Below are 23,620 nucleotides of genomic sequence, written 5' to 3' on the forward strand. Positions count from 1 at the left end.
GAGGCTCCAGTATTTTGAACCTAAAAATTCCGTTTTTGAGTGTACCCGTAATTTCTCTTCGTAACTGCATTCCCTATCAAATTCTACGATTTTGCTTGAAATTTTGCACCAGGAGTCTTGTGAGTAGTACAGTTTTTTGACACAGATAACGATTTAAAAAATCAAATTAAATTTCTTTTTCAAGTTCAATTAGTATAAAATTCAGGAAAAATATTCAGTTAGGCCTTCGCTTTTCCAAATCCGAATTGCCGGGCCTCACGCTTGACACCTGCCATCAAATTTTGTACAGCTACCTTGTCCACCTTCTTCGCCGCAGAAAGCCAGTTTGCCTTGCTGCTGCTCGTCCTTAGCAGTTTTTTTGGTCTTCTTTAGGTTCCGCTTGACAATAGCCCAGTATTTCTCAATTGGGCGGAGCTCTGGCGTGTTGGGAGGGTTCTTGTCCTTGGGAACCACCTGCACGTTGTTGGCGGCGTACCACTAAATGGCCTTTTTACCGTAATGGCAAGATGCCAAATCCGGCCAAAACAGTACGGAACAACCGTGTTTCTTCAGGAAAGGCAGCAGACGTTTATTCAAACACTCTTTCACGTAAATTTCTTGGTTGACAGTCCCGGAAGCTATGAAAATGATGCTTTTCAAGCCACAGGTACAGATGGCTTGCCAAACCAGATATTTCTTTGCGAACTTTAACAGTTATATGTGCTTGAAAATATCTGCTACCTTTCCCCTTCCTTTTGTCGTATAAAACTCCTGTCCCGGAAGCTGCTTGTAGTCGGCTTTGACGTAGGTTTCGTCGTCCATTACCACGCAGTCAAACTTCGTCAGCATCGTCTTGTACAGCCTCCGGGATCGCGCTTTGGCCGTCGTATTTTGTTTATCATCGCGATTTGGAGTCACTACCTTCTTGTAAGTCGATAGTCCGGCTCGTTTTTTGGCTCGATGCACGGTTTTAGACGATACACCCAGCTTATTTGCGGCATCTCGGAGAGAGAGGTTAGGGTTTCGCTTGAAACTACCGGCAACTCTCTTTGTCGTCTCAGCGGCTTCCGGTTTTCGATTTCCCCCCGATCCAGACTTCCAGGCTGTCGACAAACGTTCCCCAAACACTTTAATTACATTTGTAACGGTTGATTTGGCAACTTTTAGCGATTTTGCCAGCTTTGCGTGCGAGTAGCTCGGATTTTCGCGATGCGCGAGCAAAATTTTGATACGCTGCTCTTCTTGCTTGGACGGCATTTCGACAACTGAAGAGTGAATTCCAAAATCAAAATAGAAGCAACATTCTACACACACACACCTTCAAAATGAGGGGTGTTCAGGTTTTTTAAATGCAATATTGAAAGAAATACGTCAATTTTATATTGACCAAATTTTGACCGTATCACCCTTTAGCCCGTGGACGCACTAGGAACCCACAAATTTGCAAAGTTAGAGGAAAACACCTCAGCTTTCACGCAAAGAAAACATTATGTTGATATCTTTATCCGTTCAAAAGTTGCAGAGTTATTTCCAAAAAAGCGATTTGGAACCACTGTGCGGCATTCGATAGTAGATGATAGTCTACACAATCCATGGTGGAGGGTACATACGATTTGGGCTGGAGGAACTTTCAGCCGTATATACTATTATTCATTAATGTGATAGACTTCACACCAAAAAGGATAACATTATTATACTCTCAGATTTAAAAAAAAACATAAACAAATAAATTTATATAAAGGAAATTGTAGGCTTCATCCATTTAATTTGTAGCGGAGTATTTCACATCATAGATATGGCTAACAAAATCACACTAAGCAAATAAACACAAAAATATACCTATGTTCGGTTTACAATAACAACAACAGCAAAGAAAGAAAGAGTGTAAATAGCCATTGGTTCTACACCACGGGAAGAGACATACTAACAAAAATCTCCCACAGGTTAAGTGAGTGAACATGCCATTACTTGTTTGTGAAAGTACGTGTATGGTGTGTGTGTGTGTGTGTGTTTGTTTTTGTGTAATGTTATTTTATTACATTTATTAACCTATGATGGTGTTATTGTTCCTACTGTTATTGTTGTTGATATTTTATTCGCTTTTAGCAATAAATTCATCTGGCTCATGTACTCCCATCATCCGTGTGTGTGTGAGAGTGTGATATGTGCTTTACTACAATACTACTGTCATATGTCATGTTGTCGTGTCGGTGACGACAGTAGAAGTTCAGTGTGAATTGTTTGTTCGCTCTCAGTCATTCGTCATTTGGTATTGTGTATGTCTGACGGGGTTTAACACTTCCCATTCTTTATGAAAAAAAAAAAAAAACAAAAATTATTTGGCCATAAGGTTTAATCGTTTTCACAGATACTGTTTTTCTGGTCATTTAAGATTATATGGGGATATTTGTAGTTCGATTAAAATTGTATATACTAAAAAATGTTCATTGGAAAGAGGGATTTTAAAATCTCTTAAATTCATAATGTGCGGTTTTTAATTAAAATGCCTTTAGTTTCTTGTTATGATTTTGTCATAAAGCCCATTTATAGTATTTTTTTTCAACTTTTACAATTCAAACGAAAACTTTTTCAAACCAAATAAAACCTTTTCAAATTAAATGAATTTGTTTTTCATCAAATGAAAACATTTTTCAATTTGAATGAAAACCTTATAAAGTCACCTAGAGAACATTTCAAATAAATATAACTACACCCTAAAAAAAATCGCTTCTGTAACATATACCCCAAACACATTTTGCTTCAAGCATATATATTTTCAGAATTGGTCCAAACAAAATATTGTTTGTATTGTTCAAACATATTAGTTGTGTTCCTTTACTTTACTCGTAGTAAAAGAGAGAAATATTGAAAATGCTCTCAGATTTAAAAATTGGTTAAATGTACAGGAATGAAAATATAGTAAAAAAATAGTAAAAATGCCAAATAAAAAACAAAAGAAATATTGTGATTTGAAAAAATATTTTCAAAACATGGAAGCAGGTAAGTTAAATACTTTGATATCGCAATTATTTAGACAAATGGCAGATTTTTTGCAGCAAACTTTGAAATTGTTATTGCGATGTAAAGGAGGTTTTTACTGTGTTATTAATAGTAATCTTTGTGCAAAATTTTAAATCAAAGTAAAACTCAGGCTTCTGGTCCAAGTACAGTAATAGCGCATATTATCAGTATCGGAGAACTGCAACTGGTGACTTTTTTTCGTATTGCAATCTTTCTCACAAAATGTGAGTGAGTAAGACACCAATTGCCATGCGATCTTTTACATTGATACAAATAACAATGTTCGTATGCAGTGTCTTGCAATCTTAAACCAATCGACATCGCAACAACGCTCGGTAAACAAAAAACGAGTGTGGCACTTAAGTGTGATTGCACTCAACAACAACAATTACCAGCAGTTGGCATTAGCTCAAGAGAATTGAGAGAGTACCAAATAAGAGAATACCAAACTGCTGAGATATGGGTAATCAATTTGTGTGATTGCTTTACTGCGGTGTTTTCGAGAGACCAACACTCATACTAACAAACACCGACAGTCGTCGGTTGCATTGGCTATTGGTGGTTGAATTTTTTTTTTACCAATTTTAAGATTGCAAATATTGGTGTACTAAATACACTGGTCGGTTGCGGTAGATCGCAGCCGTTCTCTGATCAGTATCTTATATGAGGGATTTGTCATTCCGTTTGTAACACATACAAATTACGATTACTGACTATAGAAAGTATATATAGCTTTGATCAGGGAGAAATTATAAGACGATGTCCATCTGTCTGGCTATCTGTTGTAATCAGGATACACGTATTTTGTTTACAAGCAGGTCAAGTTCGAAGATGGGCTACATCGGACTATGCTTCGATTTTGCACCCATATAAACCGACCCCTTCAGCACATAGACATTAAAACCTTTATCCGATTTGCATGAAATTCAAAAAGTGGAGTGGTACTTTTGGTCCATTAATGGGTGTGCCAAATTTGGTGTGAGTCGGTCAATGTTTTGGTACTTTTTTCGAAAAAAGTGGTATTGGTTCGGCATTGTTTTGAAATTCCAAATTGTGGAATCCACATGTTTAATCTAAAGCACAAAGGTGCACATATTTTTCCTCTAGAATACGTGGAATGCAGTTAAGAAAATAGAACAATAATCGATCTTAAAACTGTCCTTCTAGATTCAAAATACAAACCCCACTTTGTTCAAATGTAGCAAAAAATAAATTGTAAGGCCCATATCTCGCAAATATTAGATATATTCGCATACACACACGCAATCTTTTTATGGAGGTTTATAAGTTCTATCCAGCAAATCAAAATTCATGAAAATCACTGCATAATTGCGCATTTGCCAAGTAAAACAAAATTTCATACATCCGAGGTGTCCAACTTCCAACGTCTATAGGCCAGCCCGTGAACCCACTAGGGACCAAACAAACCTGTAAACATAGAGAAAAACATCTCAGCTTTGACATAAAGGAAAAATTATGTTGATATCTTAATTCATTCAAAAGTTACAGAATTATCTCAAAAAAATGCGATTTGGAACTACTGTGGTTTGTAAAATTTATATTGAAATATGTCCCAAACATATGCTAGTTTTTGAACATTATATGTTTGCACTTAAAAATATTGTGTTAAAAAATTTGAGTTCCAAACATATAATTTTTACACCCAAATATATGAAAAACAGTATTTTTCGTTCGTGTAGTGTTTTTGGATGGATTGTCGCATTTATTCCCTCATAATTGGAATGCCAATAAAATTGTTCTTGTTGTATAGTGTAAAACATCTTATTAAATATAAATATGCAGTGATGCAAAAAAACAAAAATGTAAAAATCATTATTCCGTGAAAACGTTTAAGCGGGCATTTACGTTGAACATGAAAATCCCACATAAACAGATACGGTCGTTGGTCCCTAAAGCTTCTTGAAGCGCATAAATTTCTCTTTCGATTAAATGAAATTCCTTTAAATCCACACAAGCCGTAATGGAGTGCAAATATTTTGTTTGCTAAAGTATTTTTTTTTTTGTTTTTTGTAAAATGGATTCTGGCACATTGCGTAGGACGAAATAAGAGATAACCGAAAGAAAGAATGAAGAAAAAACAAAACGGGCCAACATCAGACAAGGGAATCATTGTTGTTCAGTTCAGTGCGTTATGAAGAGAGTTCAGTGTGTCAAGCATAGGACATTGAATATTGCTTTGTTCCAGAAAATTTCGTGTTTTATTAATGGCCTATTGGGATGGTATTGAAATAAATGCGGGTGGCAATTGAAATTAGAGTGTGGATGCAAGTAAAAGAGTGTTTAAACAAATTATTTATTGAACTGGAATACGCCCACCACAAAGGTTTTATTATTAGACATAAATACATTTAATTATGTTAATTGAATTAAAGACATGCTACTTTCGAAAAAAAAATAATAATTTCACAGCCAAATACAAAAGCCTTGTCCAACCAGAGTAAGGAGGAATTTTCGCTTGAGGGTGATATGGCAACATTTACGGGTATTATACAATGAGAGAAGTGTTCTTTTCTTAGGAACGAAATTTTAGAAAAAGTCTTCTTTTCTCCATAAAAGATATTAATTAAAAGCAAATACAATAGATTATAAATAATCTGTCACAAATTCAGGTTTATTTGCTTTTTATAACAAAGGGAAATTTCGTTTGTGCCAAATTTAAAAATATACGGTTAATATTGTCATAGTTATGAACATCGGGAGATGAAAATAATGAGACATATAGTGTGAGCTATATTTATATGTGGCAGCATATTTCCTTTTGCCAAAAAAAAGAAAAGCAATAAAAATAATGAGGAGGGTGTTTCAATAAGTAATAACGCTACTTACGCTACACTCTTAAGTACGCGTCTGAAAAATACTTTTCGTCTCGGGTCCTGAAAAATGAGCCTCATTCAAATGACAATCGAACATGTCGAGTGACTTTCTTAAGTTTGCAAATAAAAAGGAAGTACTTTGTACCGACTTATATCTTTCCCGTATTCTGCTGATTACGGCCCAATACGGGAAAGATATTGATTCTTTATTTTCCATATCAGTACAGCAAGTTTAACCTTATAGTAAGTACTGTATAAAAAGTTATTACATAAAGAAATGTGTCAAATATTAATTAATATAGTGATTTTATACTTAAACTTAAGAATGTAGTTATTGTATTGTAAAATTCTCTATTGTAGTGTAAACGGTATTATATGTATGAATCAGCTGTTAAGTAGTTTGAGAATAATTGTATTTTTAATCAGCTGTTTAGTTATAAGTTTAGATCATATGTTATGTTTAAGGATTGTTGTTTATTTTTAAGGATAAATATGAAAAAAGAATTAGAAATTAGAAATACCGTTATTTAAGTATAAAAGATGAACAATTTTCAATAAAGTCAATCATTTCAGTTTTGAAAGCCTAAACCGGCATTTTCATTTAAAAAGGATAAACTTGCTGTGGCACCTGGTTGTGCCTGTAAAGAAAAATATAAAACCTTTTTCTGCCCGTGGCGTTTTTAAGCGCCGGCAAACCACTTAGGCAGGCAATTTAAATGTAAAACACAACAAGAATTCCACACATCTTCATCCACAACACTAAGTTAAAAACGACAAACATTTCATGGCGATCCTGCCCAACACGGACCAGAAAAAAATACCAAATGAGGATATCGTTCCAGCTGCGCTGAACGTGGGTCCCAAGAAGTTGACTGTCGAAGATTATTTAAAGAGACAGCAGCGAGCTGTGGAAGAGCGACTGACCCGTATACCACCGACACAAAAACCCAAACACAGAAGAGGTGGAAGAATTGTGCGGTTGCGACGAGAGTTGGCTGCATTGAAAGAATTGGTAAATTCTGATCCACCACCGTCTTGGCAGCGTTCATGCGAAATTTGGCAAAGAATTGATGAGCTCGAGACACAGCAAGATTAACTGGAACAACCAGAGAGGCAATTCAATGTATTGGTACATCAAGTTTACGTTTGGAAATGGAGGACGATGCCATCGTGCACAATTTCTATGTTGTTCAAGGCGATTTTCCTATTCCTACTGATGGAATAATAGGAAGAGATATTTTATCAGAATATTTATGCAGAATCGATTTTGAAACGTACACAATTGCATTCAGCGTTAATGACAGAGATGTGGTGTTACCCATGAACTCCAGACCAGTGACTCACCGCAGTATAACCATACCATCGAGATCAGAGATAATTTTACCTCTCAACATTAAAGTTGAAGAAGAAAGTATAGTACTCAACAAAGAATTAGCAGAAGGGGTTTATCTGGCTAATTGCATTATACCAGCACACGGGGTTGTTCATGTTAAACTACTGAACTCCACTGACAAAGATGTAACTATTGATAATATTGATTGTGAAGTGAATCCTTTAAGTGATTATCACGTCTGCCACACAACCACTAATCAATACGAGAAAAACACCACTAGGTTGAACACTTTATTGGAATCATTGGATATTGGTACAAGTGATCCAGAGGCTAAAGGGTCGATAATAGATATCTTTGCAGAATTTCAAGATATTTTCCATTTACCTGGAGAGAGGCTTACCGTAAACAATTTTTATACTCAACGCATTGAAACTTCTGATTCTACTCCAGTTTACATAAAGAACTACAGACTCCCACAGACACAAATGGAAGAAATTAACGAACAAGTTGCACAACTTTTGGAAGACGACATAATTGAAGATTCTGTCAGTCCTTACAATTCACCATTATTGGTTGTACCAAAGAAATCCACAGATGGGCAAAAGAAATGGCGTTTGGTTGTTGACTTTAGGAAACTCAACGACAGAATAGTAAATGATAAGTTTCCACTAACCCGGATTGAAGACGTTTTAGACAGACTTGGAAGAGCTAAGTATTTCTCAACACTTGATATGACAAGCTCGTTCCAACAAATAAATCTTCACAGCGAATCACGTCCACTCACAGCTTTTTCAACTGGAAATGGACATTATCAATTCAAACGTTTACCATTTGGTTTGAAAATTTCATCAAATAGTTTTCAAAGAATGTTAACAGTTGCTTTAAGTGGTTTAGATGCAGCCGCTTTTCTTTACGTGGATGACATCATCGTTTTTGGATGTAGTCTCCAACATCACAACGAAAATTTGCGAGATGTATTTCGAAGATTGAGAAAATTCAACCTCAAATTAAATGCAAACAAGTGCAGTTTTTTGAAGCCGGAGGTAGTCTATTTGGGACATCTCATAACAGATAAAGGAGTGAAGACTGATCCAGCCAAAGATGAAGTAATAAGACGATATCCAGTACCAAATAACGCTGATGAAGTCAGACGATTTGTAGCCTTTTGTAATTATTATAGGCGCTTTATACCGAACTTTGCCGATAAAGCAAAATGCTTGAATATGCTTCTGAAAAAGAATCAGAAATTCGAATGGACTTTACAGTGCCAAAATGCATTTGAAACTTTAAAAAAAAGTTTACTTAAACCTCCAGTACTGCAATACCCGGATTTTTCACAAACTTTTATATTGACGACAGACGCATCTAATTATGCTTTAGGAGCAGTTCTGTCTCAAGGAGTAATTGGCAGCGATTTACCAATTTCGTACGCCAGCGCTACTCTATCAAAACATGATTTAAATAAACCAGTATTAGAAAAGGAACTCCTTGCCATTCATTGGGGAATAAACTTTTTTAGACCCTACCTTTATGGCAGAAAATTTATAGTTGTGACTGACCACAGACCACTTGTTTCATTATTCTCACATAAAAATCCATCTTCTAAGATGACACGTATTCGAATGGATTTATGTGACTATGATTTTGAAATAGTGTACAAGAAAGGGAAGATGAACACGAATGCTGACGCTTTGTCAAGAATAAACATAAATAGCGAAACTTTAAAAGCCATGATTCCCACTTCAATCGAGCGAGACGCTCAAGTCCTAGCCATTACTAGAAGCATGCAAAAAGAATTACATGCACAAAAACATAACGATGACACCCATAGTGATGAAGTACCAATTTCGAAGCCTGATCAACTTTTAATTTGGGAATGCACATCACCCACTGATATACGAAATATGAGAAAACTCGAGTTTATACCGGATATGCAGAGAAAGAAAACAGTATTTGAGATAAATAATAGCAGTGTATCTGTCATATACAGCGATAATCCATCGAACACTAAGGTGACTTTGGAGAAACTTATATTGAAGATGCAACAGCAACGAATAAAAGAATTAGCAATGAGCAAAAATGATGAATTGTTCAAATCCATGGCCATGGAAGAATTCAAAAAAATTATGAATAAATTAATACAAAAGAATAAAGTAAATTTGAAAATTATATTATATGAACAACCGAAAAGAATAAATTGCACACATACACAATTGAAAATAATAGCAGAATACCACGACTCACCACACGGAGGACATTTAGGAGTCCGCAAAACATTACTGAAATTAAAACAGCGATACATATGGAAGAATATGTCAAAAATGGTCAAGAGATATGTCTTAAGTTGCCCACAATGTAAATTGAACAAACAGACTAGACACACAAAAGAAACACTTACGATGACAGATACACCAGGAACAAGTTTTGAAACAATATCAATAGATACAGTAGGTCCATTAAGGGTTTCTAATAATAACAGGTATATTTTAACTATACAATGTGAATTAACAAAAATCCAATGGAGACAAAAGACGCGAAAACTGTTGCGAAAACTCTCGTAGAGAAATTCATTTTAATTTATGGGAATTTTAAAGTTCTAAAGTCAGATAAGGGTACAGAGTTTACGAATCAGCTGATGGCGGAAGTATGTCGTTTATTGGATATAAAGCAAATATTTAGTGCCCCATACCACCACGAGACATTGGGTTCAATAGAGCGAAATCATAGAGTTCTTAACGAATTTTTATTAAATTTCACCAAAGATGATGAATGGGACTCTTGGATACCATATTTTACGTTTGCCTATAATACAACACCTCATGTTGATACTAATTATTCACCATATGAGCTAGTTTTTGGTAGGTTACCTTATTTACCGAACGATGAAATAAGAACAGCTAAAAAATGTTACAATATGGATGATTACGCCAATGAGTTGAAGCAAAGACTTAAGTATTCTCTTGCTAAGTCAAAAGAATATTTAGAGAAATCGAAAATAAAGAGAGTTCTTAGTAATCAAACTTCTAATCCACTTATTTTTAAAAAAGGCGATTTTGTACTTTTACGCCAGATAAATAGAAAAAAGAATCAATCACCGTATCCTAGGCCCATATGAAATTGTAAATAGAGAGGGCGTAAATAGTTTTATAAATGTCGATGGAAAGATGAAGAAATTCCATAATAATATGTTAAAACCATGGAATTATTTAACATTGAATTCAACCTAATTATATATTATGTATTCTTTAAAGCAATTTTTCATTATGATGATAAAACAAATGAATTTTTTTATAACAAAGAATTAAAATGTAACTGAATTTAATAATTTAATATTTGTAAAAATAATTTTTTCATATGAATATTCAAAAATTATTTTTTTTTATAGGGTGAGGGTGTAGTATAAACGGTATTATATGTATGAATCAGCTGTTAAGTAGTTTGAGAATAATTGTATTTTTAATCAGCTGTTTAGTTATAAGTTTAGATCATATGTTATGTTTAAGGATTGTTGTTTATTTTTAAGGATAAATATGAAAAAAGATTTAGAAATTAGAAATACCGTTATTTAAGTATAAAAGATGAACAATTTTCAATAAAGTCAATCATTTCAGTTTTGAAAGCCTAAACCGGCATTTTCATTTAAAAAGGATAAACTTGCTGTGGCACCTGGTTGTGCCTGCAAAGAAAAATATAAAAACCTTTTTCTGCCCGTGGCGTTTTTAAGCGCCGGCAAACCACTTAGGCAGGCAATTTAAATGTAAAACACAACAAGAATTCCACACATCTTCATCCACAACACTAAGTTAAAAACGACAAACATTTCACTATATATAAAATTATTACAAAAATGTATTAAAAAAAAATTTGAATTGAATTGTAAATTGTAATTATTACATCAAAGTAAAGTGCTTTTTCAGTCTATTCTTAAATTGTTGATGATTAGTGATATTTCTCAAATGAGTAGGTAGATTATTCCATAGTCGAGTTGCGTACACAAAGAACTGTCTATCAGATATCTTATACCGTGTCCTTGGGGGAACAATAGTTTTTGATCGAGATTATCGAGAAAAATTTAGTCTTTGAAATAGATAGTTAGGTTCGGCAGAATTGATTACTGTATGTAGCAAAAGGATAGATCGATAATCAAGCAGATTTTTAAAGGTCATACCAAATAATTGAGAAGAAAAATTAGATATACTATCATAACGTCCCACACCATAAACAAATCTGGATATATCATTAAATAAAATTTGCAATTTTCTCCTATGTACATAGTCACAATTTGCATAGAGCTCACAACAATACATTATTCTAGAAACTAAATATGACTTGGCAATCACCTCACGGATATCAGTCGGTATGAAGTGTTGGACAGACCATAGAGCCCGAAGCATACTATAAACAGTTCCTATTGTAATCTCTATATGTCTGTTCCAAGATAAATTGTTGTCAAAGATAACACCTAAATTTTTAGCATATGTGGCATATTCCACGTCGTATCCATTTATAGTGACAGGTGGCAATGTAGTAAAATCGACTGTATTTCGTGATATTACCAAACATTTTGTCTTTGTTGGGTTAAGCATTAGACCATTGTTCACTGCCCAATCATTGATTTCGATAAGTCTTGCATTTATACCGTTTACACAGTCCATAATATCCGCAGTTTCACAAGAAAAGCATAACTGTACGTCATCAGCGTAAATATGAACATCGCAACCGTCACAGACCTCCACTATATCATTAATATAGAGCGAGAAGAGCAAGGGGCCTAGAACAGAACGGCACTCCTCTACTTAGACTCATGGGTTGCGAGAATTTTTCATTAGCCAGAACTACTTGACATCTTTCTGTTAGATAGGAAGATAAAAGTGAACAGGCTGAAAAATCAAACCCGAAAGATCGCCTCAGTTTTGCTATTAATATATGGTGACACACAGTATCGAATGCTTTGGAATGATCCAAAAGCAACAAAAAACACAATTTATTACGGTCAATGCTCGTCCTTATGCCTTCAACCAACTACAACTACGACCAGTGCGAAATCCCGATTGCCTATCAGTTAACAGATTATTGCGCAAGATAAAATCATTCATCTGTCTGAACATAATATTCTCCAAAGCCTTAGACAAGAATGGCAAAAGGGATATGGGTCTATATTCACCCCTGCTTTTCAGAATAGGAATTATCTTCGCAATCTTCCATCTTTTGGGGAATGTAGAAGTCGTTAAGACATGATTAAATGTGTGCGTAATATACGGTAAAATCAATGGAAGAATGATTTTCACAAACCGGGGATCCATGTTATCCAAACCCTTAGCGTCTGATTTTATGCTAAGTATTATATCTGATTTTATGCTAAGAAGATGTAAGTCGGTACAAAGAAAAAAAAAATACCAAAGTATTTCCAAATAAAAAGTTGATTGAAGTTTAAAACGTTTAGCGTTTAAAACCACCCAGCAAAAAAAATTGGAAGTTCTTCCAAAGGTACAACTTTAAAAGCACTTCCAGAAGATGCACTCCCAATGATGTTCTTTATTTAAACTACCCAGGTAGTCCTTTTCATTAAATTTTTTATAATTTTTTTCATATTTTTAATGGGTAATGTTAACTTTTTTGTTTCAAATAGGTTAAAACAAGAGTAAGAATTCATAAAATGGTACAAATCATAAAAATTTTGTCGAAAAAAAGCTAAATCCAATCTGAAAAAATTTTGAATTTTTGAAAATATTTGAGTCCAAACGTTTCCGACAAGCGTTAGAATCCATTAAAAATTATTAAAAATTATACGTTCAAAACATTGAATTCGGATCACACCTAAAGAAGTGATGCAAATTCAGTGCAACGGCTGTTGAAATGGAGAATTTCCGTCCTATGACAAGCCCATGATAAATTCATCGCTTCTGCGTCAATTTTGCACCACTTCCGGATCCAAAAAGAACATTTTCATTACTTTTTTGGTGACGTTTTTTTCTGGGGACTACCGATGTTCACTACAGGGGACATTCGAAAACGACACCAAATTTGAAATCCCCATTAAGTTCGGATTTTTTGTAAATAACATTTTAAAGCATAGTCTGTAATCTTAATACACACAAGTAAATTTTTTTTCTGATTCAATCACGAAATTAATTGATCCAATTAATTTTTTTAATTGAAATGTCTTCAATCATAGAAATGATAGTATAAATTAAAATCAATCACAAAACTATTAATTTTTGTGATTGATTTTTGTTTCAATTAAACAAATTGTTGATTCAATTAAATTTTTAATTGAATATTTTTTGAAACTCAATTAAGCGTATAGTTGGAAAAATTTTCGTGATTTTTTTTTCTGTGTACGCCATAAATGTTTTCCATTTTGATCGACACTAAAATGTTTATAAAAATGAATTTTTATAAATATCAATAATAATTTAGCAAATTTTCTACCGGATGTCGCTAGTAAATCAATATTCTGTAGATGGTATTATTTTTATTTTGTTTCTCACATTTCGACAAATAGTATAGGCCAAATAGCGCTTATTTTCGTTAGGCCATTTGATCACAAATCAAGTTTTCAGAATAAACTCATATATTTAGCTTTTTAACTAATTGATGTAGGTCTTCAAAAATATTCTAAGTGGTGTTAGTACTAGTTAAAACGAAAAACAATTAAACTGTTTAACATTAGCTTTAATTCGGTAGTGAAAGGATTAAAATTTTAATTAAATTATGGTTTATTTATTAAATAATTTTAATTAAATAAAAAAAAAAAATTCCAATTAAAAATATTGTTGAAAACTTTGTTTATATATACATACAAGAAAATTATTTCATTTAAAGGTAAAATATTTATAAATAAATAGACGGTTGCGACCAAAATCAATTATTTTTGGAATTAAAACAAATAAAAATTAATCGAAATAGCCAAAGAATTTATTTAATCAAGTATAATTTTTATTAATTCCGTGATTGAAGCAATTTCAATTAAAAAAATAATTGGATCAATTAATTTCGTGATTGAATCAGAAAAACGTTTTTTTTTACCATAACCATAGAATAACTTGCCTTAGTTATATAAATTTCCTGTTTACATACTAAATTTTTATAAAAATAATACTAAAAAAACTTTCACCTAATATGCCAAGAAATAAAATATAATTTATCACTTACTTGATATTGAAATTTCCATAATGTAAACAATAAATAAAAACAAATTAAATTTTATTCAAACGATAGACGATGGCTATAAAAACAGGAAAATACTCGAACAAATTAAAATTGTTAAGAAAATACAAAAAAAACCGTGTCAATCATTTGTAGAAACAAACGGGAGAGGAAAAAAACTAAGAGTGAAAATAAATTAAAGCAAATTTTCTTATAGGTGACACGATTGTGGGAGCACGAAACATCAAGAACACAATTGTGAGGCAAAATTCTTGTTTATCATCATCCCACACACAAAAAAGATAGGCATTAGTTGCCGCTTGTCTTGTGCATTCACTTACCCACTTACGGTCACAATGACCAACAGTGAAAAACAAAATTTGCTAATAGCATCTATCAGCTGTTTTATCCTCTCTCAATCTAAAGAGCATAAGACGAAATACGAAAATCAAAACAAAACTGGTGAAAATTGAATGCGCAAAATCTAAGAGAATCGACAAATTGTTTGGGATGAAAGAGGTGGTTAAATTAACATGACAAAAAGAAATGGAGGAAAGAGAGAGAGAGAGCTTTTTGGTTCAAACCCAAAAGCTTTCACTTAGAAACAAACACCTGATTTGTAGTAGGTTTAGTTATTCATAGTTTTTCTCTAAAAAAAAAAAGCTTTTATCACTAAACCTTTTTGGTTTTTGAGGGTTCTATATTTGAGAGTTCTATATGAGGGTTCTATATATTGTCTATTCTGGCATATTTGTGTGTGAAATATAAGGAGATATGATAATGTAAATATATATAATATGTTTCTGAGGAATATGTTGGTGCTATGAATATGGGTTCCATGAAAATTAGCCCCAAAACCGAAATGAAGTAGAAGCCCAAAAATTAAAAAAAAAAAAAAACAACAACACCAAAATTTTATGTTGTTTGGGTTGTGTTTGCATTATGGAAACAAATCCCAATATTTCATATGAAAATAAACCCATATTTTCCTTTTTGGATTGTTCCTAGTTTTCAAGTGGGTTGCCAACTGATCCCACCAGATTTGGCTTTTGCGTGGCCGTGCTTCGGCCGACGTTTAAGACTCTCCTATGGATAGAGTCCAAAGTGGGTTAACGTGATTCCAAAGAGATTCGTACTCAGTAAAACATATTTAATTTTTTTTCTTAATTTTTCCATCAGTTAGGGTTCATTTTTACAAGGTCTTTTAAATTAAAAGAGAAAACGAGTCCCAATTTTATTTTGTGGTAGATTTTAATGCTTTAGTTCCATTTTGTTGGGGCTCATGTTGGCCCTGTATTCCCTTTAAGAGCGATACAACGATTATAACGACCTTCCATTTTTTTGATACCATTTTGGTAGTACTGCCTCAAAATAGGCCTCAGTTTCGGCGATCCTCTTCATTGCAGCCAAATTTTTTCCCTGCGAGCATCCTTTTGAGGTCTGAGAACAAGAAAAGGTCGCTGGGGACCAGATCTGGAGAATACGGTGGGTGGGGAAGCAATTCGAAGACCAATTCATGAATTTTTGCCATCGTTCTCAATGACTTGTGGCACGGTGCGTTGTCTTGGTGGAACAACACTTTTTTCTTCTTCATATGGGGCCGTTTCGCCGCGATTTCGACCTTCAAACGCACAAATAACTCCACATAATAGTCACTGTCGATGGTTTTTCCCTTCTCAAGATAATCGATAAAAATTATTCCATGCGCATCCCAAAAAAACAGATGCCAATACTTTGCCAGCGGACTTTTGAGTCTTTCCACGCTTCGGAGACGGTTCACCGGTCGCTGTCCACTCAGCCGACTGTCGATTGGACTCAGGAGTGTAGTGATGGAGCCATGTCACATATCGACGGAAAAACTCGGGGGTATTACGAGTTAACAGCTGCAAACACCGCTCAGAATCATCAACACGTTGTTGTTTTTGGTCAAATGTGAGCTCGCGCGGCACCCATTTAGCACAGAGCTTCCGCATATACAAATATTTATGAATGATATGACCAACACGTTCCTTTGATATCTTTAAGGCCTCTGCTATCTCGATCAACTTCATTTTATGGTCATTCAAAATCATTTTGTGGATTTTTTAAATTTTTCGTCGCTAACCACCTCTTTCGGGCGTCCACTGCGTTCACCGTCCTCCGTCCTCATTTCACCACGCTTGAATTTTGCATATCAATCAAATATTGTTGATTTCCCTGGGACAGAGTCCGGAAACTCATTATCAAGCCAAGTTTTTACTTCCACCGTATTTTTTCCCTTCAGAAAACAGTATTTTATCAAAACACGAAATTCCTTTTTTTCCATTTTTTTGTCACAATAACAAAAGTTGCTTCACAAAAGACGCTCTATCTCACAAACTAATTGACTTACATATGTCAAATTTTGACACGAATCATTTGAAGGTTGGTACTATATAAAAATAATATGCATTTAATAATAGCTACGCCATCTATGTGTCAGACCGGGGACTTATCAGCCAACCTGTTATTATGATTGCGCAGTTTTTATTGTTTCTGTTTCTTTATTAACATATTTAACTTGAAGATGAGTCTACCTCAAAATATTTGTTCTACCCCCTACACAGTATCACAAATCGATCTCATGCGAACGCCATTGAATTTGGAAAAAATTATGAAATGTAACTCAACTGTATGACCCCATTTACCGATCCTCATTCAATTTGGCGATATACCGATATCGGTTTAGCTTTAGACTTATCTGTCATATGTATCGCGCAATTTCACTAATATTCTCATATTATTGAAAGATTTTTTTATTTGCCCAAAGAGTTCATTAATACGAGGGACGTCCGACAAAGACTTAGCCTCATCACCACCTGGCTACCATGGAGGACAAGTGATAAAAAATTCGTTCACTGTAGTTGGTGAGTTTTCATATCATCGTTGCTCACTCTGAACAGTCCACAAAACATAGATCCACTGGTACATACCGGGGCCAAGGAATAGACGACAGATTGGACAAACTCCAACAAAGGCCAAGACTGTTCCATCGCCCGGAAATACTTTTGGTTTCTTCTATATATAGAATATGTCATCCACTTTCACTGCCGATATATGGACTGAATTAAAGAAAATTATACACCTCCCCAATTTTAAAATGATCGAATGGAACTGTTAAGTGCTGCTCCTGATTTCGGTCCTTAGGTTAGGTTAGGTATAGTTGAAGCCCGTTATCCCAGGATTCGTTTTAGAGCAATGACATGGGACTTTCATTTTATAATCGAGTCCGAAAGAAGTATCGCATTAATGAGAGGGAATACACCTAAGAAAAAAATTTCGTAATTGGGATTAAATTCTTTGTATGTAAGGTGGGCATGCAAGTCATGGCATCAGGGACGGTACCCCGTGCGACTAATTTTTTCGCTGATCAAATTAACTGTCGAATGATGAGATCGGGGACCCCATGACGTTGCGTCATGTGTTTCGAGTTAAAATGGGACACTGTTGTAAAATGAATAAAAAACGAGTATATACCGTAGTAAGTTCGGCCGGGCCGAATCTTAAATACCACCACCATCAAATATAATAGTTTCCTTTGAAAATTTCAGGGGGGTTTGATGACATATATTTTCCCAAGCAGATCAGTTCCACCAGTACGCTTCCCATAGATAAATGCAAAGAGTTTACCTTTGAAGACTAGATCAGATTCTGAATTTATGAGAACCATATTTTGTTTTAGTTTTAGAGGAATCATAAAAATCTTTTGTAAGTGCAAGCAAATGATAAAATAACGCCTTGATTTGAAATCTAAAATCTGTGAATTTTCATCCCAATTATTTAAATGACTACGAGAAGTAAAATCTGGAAATTTTGCAATCAGTTTCAAGCAATTTTCATGATCAGTGCGCCATCTATATCCTCAATAAGTGAAATCGGTCCATATGGAGGCCTTACCAAATGGACCGATAAAACTAAATCATATACACTTTGTTATGGGTCTAAAATGCCAGTATATTTTAAATTTGTGGCAAATCGGATAAAAACTACAATTTCTAGAAACTTTAGGAGGTAAATCGGGAGTTCGGTGTAATGGGGGCTATAGCAAAACTTGGAAGGATACACACAGTATTCAGCAGATTTAATTGTAGTTCAAGAAACTAGACCCCAAATCGGAGGGCCGGTTTATAAGGTACCGATACTCAATATATTCGGCACACCTCTTTATGGTCCTAGAATACCTCTACATTTCCAATTTCAGGCAATTGGGTAAAAACTACGGATTCTAGAAGCCTACGAAGTAAAATCGGGAGATCGGTCTATTCGGTACAAGTCTTTAGGGTGCTGGATTAAAACTATGGATTGTAGAAGCCCAAGAAGTAAAATCGGGAGATCTGTCCATATGGGGACTACATCAAAACATGGACCGATACACCCCATTTTCGGCACACCTCTTTATAGTCCTAGAATACCTAGATTTCCAATTTCAGGCAAATCGGATAGAAAATACACTCTCTAGAAGCCCAAGAAGAAACATCGGCTAATCGGTTCATATGGACGCTATACCAAAACATGGATATATATATATATATATATATATATATATATATATATATATATATATATATATATATATATATATATATATATATATATATATATATATATATATATATATATATATATATATATATATATATATATATATACACAGTCTTACACAAGTTTACATACCGCTGAGTTTTTAACCTTCTAACTAAACATGTTTCTTGTTGTTGTTTATGAACCACACTAAAAAATGTTTGTTAAAAATTAACAAATACTATGTTTTTCAAATTATTTTACAAAAATTAAAGCATGTATATGCATAGTTTATAATATTTTATTATTTAAATAAAATACAAATTCTTTAATCGTATGTAAACTTGTGTGAGACTGTGTATATATATATATATATATATATATATATATATATATATATATATATATATATATATATATATATATATATATATTATATATATATATATATATATATATATATATATATATATATATATATATATATATATATATATATATATATTATATATATATATATATATATATATATATATATATATATATATATATATATATATATATATATATATATATATATATATATATATATATATATATATATATATATATATATATATATATATATATATATATAATATATATATATATATATATATATATATATATATATATATATATATATATATATATATATATACTTTATATAGTCGGAAATCGATATTTCGATGTGTTACAAACGGAATGAGAAACTTATTATACCCCCGTCACCATTCTATGGTGGTGGGTATAAAAAAAAAAATTTGTTAGAATAGGGCAGCCCTGCAACATAGAGTGAGTCGATCAGTAAACAGATTGTCTACATACATTTCTGCAGAGTAAGGTAGACGAGACATTTTTACGTTACGAACGACTACATTAAGTTATCTTCATTTTCTATGTTCCACGTCCCAGTTGAATAAAAATATTGAGTTTTTTTTATTACTTGTCGTTGGATTTGAAAATAAAGTTATTTCATGTGGCAAATAAAAAAAGCAGGCATCAACGGCATCTTCTGCCGGCAGCCGCTATGGTTGTGTTTACACATGGAATCCTTGGCGAAGGACCACTGTTGGCCATAGGCACATTTTCATTCAAGCCTAGAGTACTAAAATCCTATCAATTGGTATCGTCAATGCTTCTTCTTCACATCAGAACAATCCTTTTCGATCAATCATTTTTTTAATTATAATATTTATAACTATAAGAAATTATGAATATAAATAATAAAAGAAAGTTGGGTTCTAACTACAAATGTTTTCGACCCGAAAAGAATATAAAAGTTGTCTACTATTATCCATAATTTATTTTTACTAAATAAAAGACAACAGTTATCTCTGTAACATTTTCTTACAGCCTTTATTCGATCCTCGTTACATAGTAGCTCACAAGCTTATTACCAATTCAACAAATGACAACTGTAAAATACAACTCACGCATGCACAAATCCACATACACTCTCTCTTTCTCTGTAATAAAGTTCACTCAGCCAATTTATGACTCTCGCCGCAAGGTAAATCTATGCTAAATACCCACACACTAGAAACCTACCATGCCATAGACAAACGAAACCCACCATGAACATTGTTCGCAAATACCAACCAAAACAACACCAACGCCAACAACATAACAATAGAACAACAGTTGTTGTGAAAAAAAAAGCACTAAGAGGCCAATACAAAAACAAACACCCACACATTAATAAACTGTGTATTGAGCATATGCGAGTATTTTTGGTGCAATATAGAGTAGAAATGAAAACAAAGTCAAAGCAAACATGGGCCCCTTTGATAAGAGAAGAGGGCAGAGGAGTATATTTGCAACAAGAGATAAGAGAAGAGCAAAGAATAACCAATGAAGGAGGAGAGGAAGGATAAAAACGAAAGAAAGGCAACAAAATGAAGAAGAACACGCAGCAATAGCAGCTGTAGTAGGAGTAAAGTCACAAAATATAAAAAAGACATTTTCGCGCTGATTTCAGTTATCAACAAACCGAGCTACAGCAAAGTCATCGTCGTTGTGGTTGTCGTCCAAATAACTAAAGCAAAATAAAGAGTCTTCTATTGCACGCAGTATAGCATAACGTACTCGCACTTTTTGTAATTCAGACGCGTACGTTAATCGAGTCAAACGTGGGAAAATACGTAAACGGACCAAAGAACGTTGTTGAGAATTTAAATAAAAATTCCCATAGTAGTTGGTAGATGATAAAAACGGCACCCACTCGTATGGGCTAAGAAAATTCCTTCACACTAATAGAAGGAAAATATAAAAAATCTAAGGATTGTTTAAATAAAAATTCCTTCACACTAAAACAGGCAAACAATAAAAAATTTAAGATTTTTTTTAATAATTATTTTAAGAATAAAATAAAAAATATTGGAAAGTGGAAAATATATATAGGTGAAAATAATAACATAAATCTTGAAATAATAAAAAAAATAATAATAATAATACCATATATCTCGAGTGTTTGAATAGTGATATTAAGATTGAAAAAAAAAAAATCTACATTTTATCAAGAGTGCTCAATATTGATTATATTTTCCACAGAATCCAATTGAAAATTCTATGTGTTTTTGAATAAATCTCTTTACAATTTAGTGCAACAGTTTTGTCTACAATTCAAAACAAAATTTATTAGTTTTGAATTTGTGTGTGTGTGTGTGCGCGTCTGTTTGTCTCATCATTATAAATGAAAGACAATCAAAAAGGTAAATAATGCGAAAATAATGATTTAAAAATGAAACTGCATAAATTGAAATAAAAAAAAATGAATGCAACATTAATGAGGTGTGAATTTGAAACTGTAAATTGTGATATTAATAATTTAGGATTTGATGGCATTGATAATGTATGTACATAGGATATGTGTAAATTTCGTGAAATTTAGCAGATTTGAAATAATATGGTTATTGTTTATTGACGTAGTATTATTGCAATGACGGAATGAAATTATATTTAAAAATATTTAACATTTCACGGAATTCATTGACTTTAATAATTTAAAAATTTCCTACATAACATTTTGAATATTGTATGGTCTTATGTGGAAAATCATTCGACATTTTGGATAACAAGTTTTAACGAAGATATATGTGGTTTGGAAGATATTTAGCTTGGTACTAAGTTGAATATTTTCTTGTGACGACGTTGAAAGTTCAAAACTAATATTGAAAGCAATTTTAAATTAAAACAAGTAAGGAAAGTCTAAAGTCGGTCGGGGCCGACTATATTATATCATACACCACTTTGTAGATCTAAATTTTCGATACCATATCACATCCGTCAAATGTGTTGGGGGCTATATATAAAGGTTTGTCCCAAATACATACATTTAAATATCACTCGTTCTGGACAGAATTTGATAGACTTCTACAAAATCTATTGACTCAAAATTTAAGTCGGCTAAAGCACTAGGGTGGAACACAATGTTAGTAAAAAACAAGTAAGGAAAGTCTAAAGTACCCTTCACCACCATCTAAACCAACATTTGTGTTACCATCTCAACTACTTCAAATTTGCTGGGAGCTATATAAAGGTTTGCATTTCCAGATACAAATACTTATAATGGAGACAATTTTTTCTACTTCTACAAAATCTCTAAAATTAAAATTGAAATCGGCTAACGCCCTGGTATGAAACACAATGTTAGTAAAAAATATGGGAAATATGAAGCGAGAGAAATTTTAATGCAATTGTACAAAGGGGCATTTATGATTTATCAGGTGATACATATGTATTCGAGATATTGGACAATTTTAGTAATATTTACAATTTTTGCTACTTATCAGTGGCGATTTTACAAGGATATTGGTTAGTTCTCGCCAAGATATGTGGTCAAGTGTGGGTTGTGATATATTATTTGGTCAAGTCGGGCGACTTGGAACCTTATTTAAAACTCAACCATTCTGTGGAAATTCTGGCATTACAGTGTGTGACTAAGATATGGGGAAATCATCACAGAATTTTGTGTAAAGTGTGGGAATTTTGCCATATTTGTATAAACCAGAAGAACGAATATATGGAGGCTTTATCTAAAACTGAACCAAATTAGAACAAACTTGACACACTTAAATATCATATTAAATATATTCTCTGTGTAAACTATCCAGTCAATTGGAGGAAAATCCCATTGAAAATGGGTCTAAAATATGAAAAGTCTACCATATTTCCCCAACTCTGGTGTACGTATATATGGGAGCTATATATAATCTGAACCGATTTTGACTAAATTTGAACTGCATACTTAAAATAATAATTCTGCAATCTCTGCTAAATTTCACGTAAATGGGAGTATAACTTTAGCCCCCGCGGTCATATGAGTATAAATCGGGCGAAAGATATATATGGGAGCTATATCTAAATCTGAAACGATTTCAACCAAATTTGGTACACTTACCGATACTGTTAAACGTACTCCTTGTGCAAAATTTGAACTAAATCACGGCAAAACGGTGGCTTTTGAGGCCATATAAGTGCAAATCTGACGAAAGATATATATGGGAGCTATATCTAAATTTGAACCGATTTCAACCAAATTTGGTACACTTACCCATACTATTAAATGTACTCCTTGTGCAAAATTTGAACCAATTCACTGCAAAACTCTAGCTTTTGAGGCCATATAAGTTCAAATCGGACGAAAGATATATATGGGAGCTATATCTAAATTTGAACCGATTTCAACCAAATTTGGTACACTTACCCATACTATTAAACGTAC

General features: G+C 33.2%; 1 protein-coding gene and 2 long non-coding RNA genes across 9 annotated transcripts in view; 1 reads left to right on the forward strand and 2 right to left on the reverse strand.

Moving 5' to 3' along the window:
- LOC142229586 (uncharacterized) overlaps positions 1–23,620 on the reverse strand; it is a 436,426-nt gene that overhangs the window by 87,597 nt on the left and 325,209 nt on the right. The gene's annotated exons all lie outside the window — the stretch shown is intronic.
- Nna1 (Nna1 carboxypeptidase) overlaps positions 1–23,620 on the forward strand; it is a 403,238-nt gene that overhangs the window by 60,368 nt on the left and 319,250 nt on the right. The window contains exon 1 of one of the 7 annotated variants that reach the window (XM_075300153.1): positions 20,887–21,608. The exons of the other annotated variants lie outside the window; for them this stretch is intronic. Within the exon in view, the coding sequence (XP_075156268.1) occupies positions 21,590–21,608 (19 nt within the window). The 5' untranslated portion in view covers positions 20,887–21,589. Of the gene's footprint in view, positions 1–20,886; positions 21,609–23,620 lie in introns of those variants that run through there. 7 annotated transcript variants of the gene reach the window in all.
- LOC142229587 (uncharacterized) lies at positions 4,228–14,495 on the reverse strand. Its single transcript, XR_012720436.1, has 2 exons — positions 14,323–14,495; positions 4,228–4,428 (listed from the first exon to the last, which is right to left on the reverse strand). It is a non-coding gene; the product is annotated as an uncharacterized LOC142229587 (long non-coding RNA).

The sequence above is a fragment of the Haematobia irritans genome, chromosome 3, assembly GCF_050003625.1.
Source record: "Haematobia irritans isolate KBUSLIRL chromosome 3, ASM5000362v1, whole genome shotgun sequence".
Classification (NCBI taxonomy): Eukaryota; Metazoa; Arthropoda; class Insecta; order Diptera; family Muscidae; genus Haematobia; species Haematobia irritans.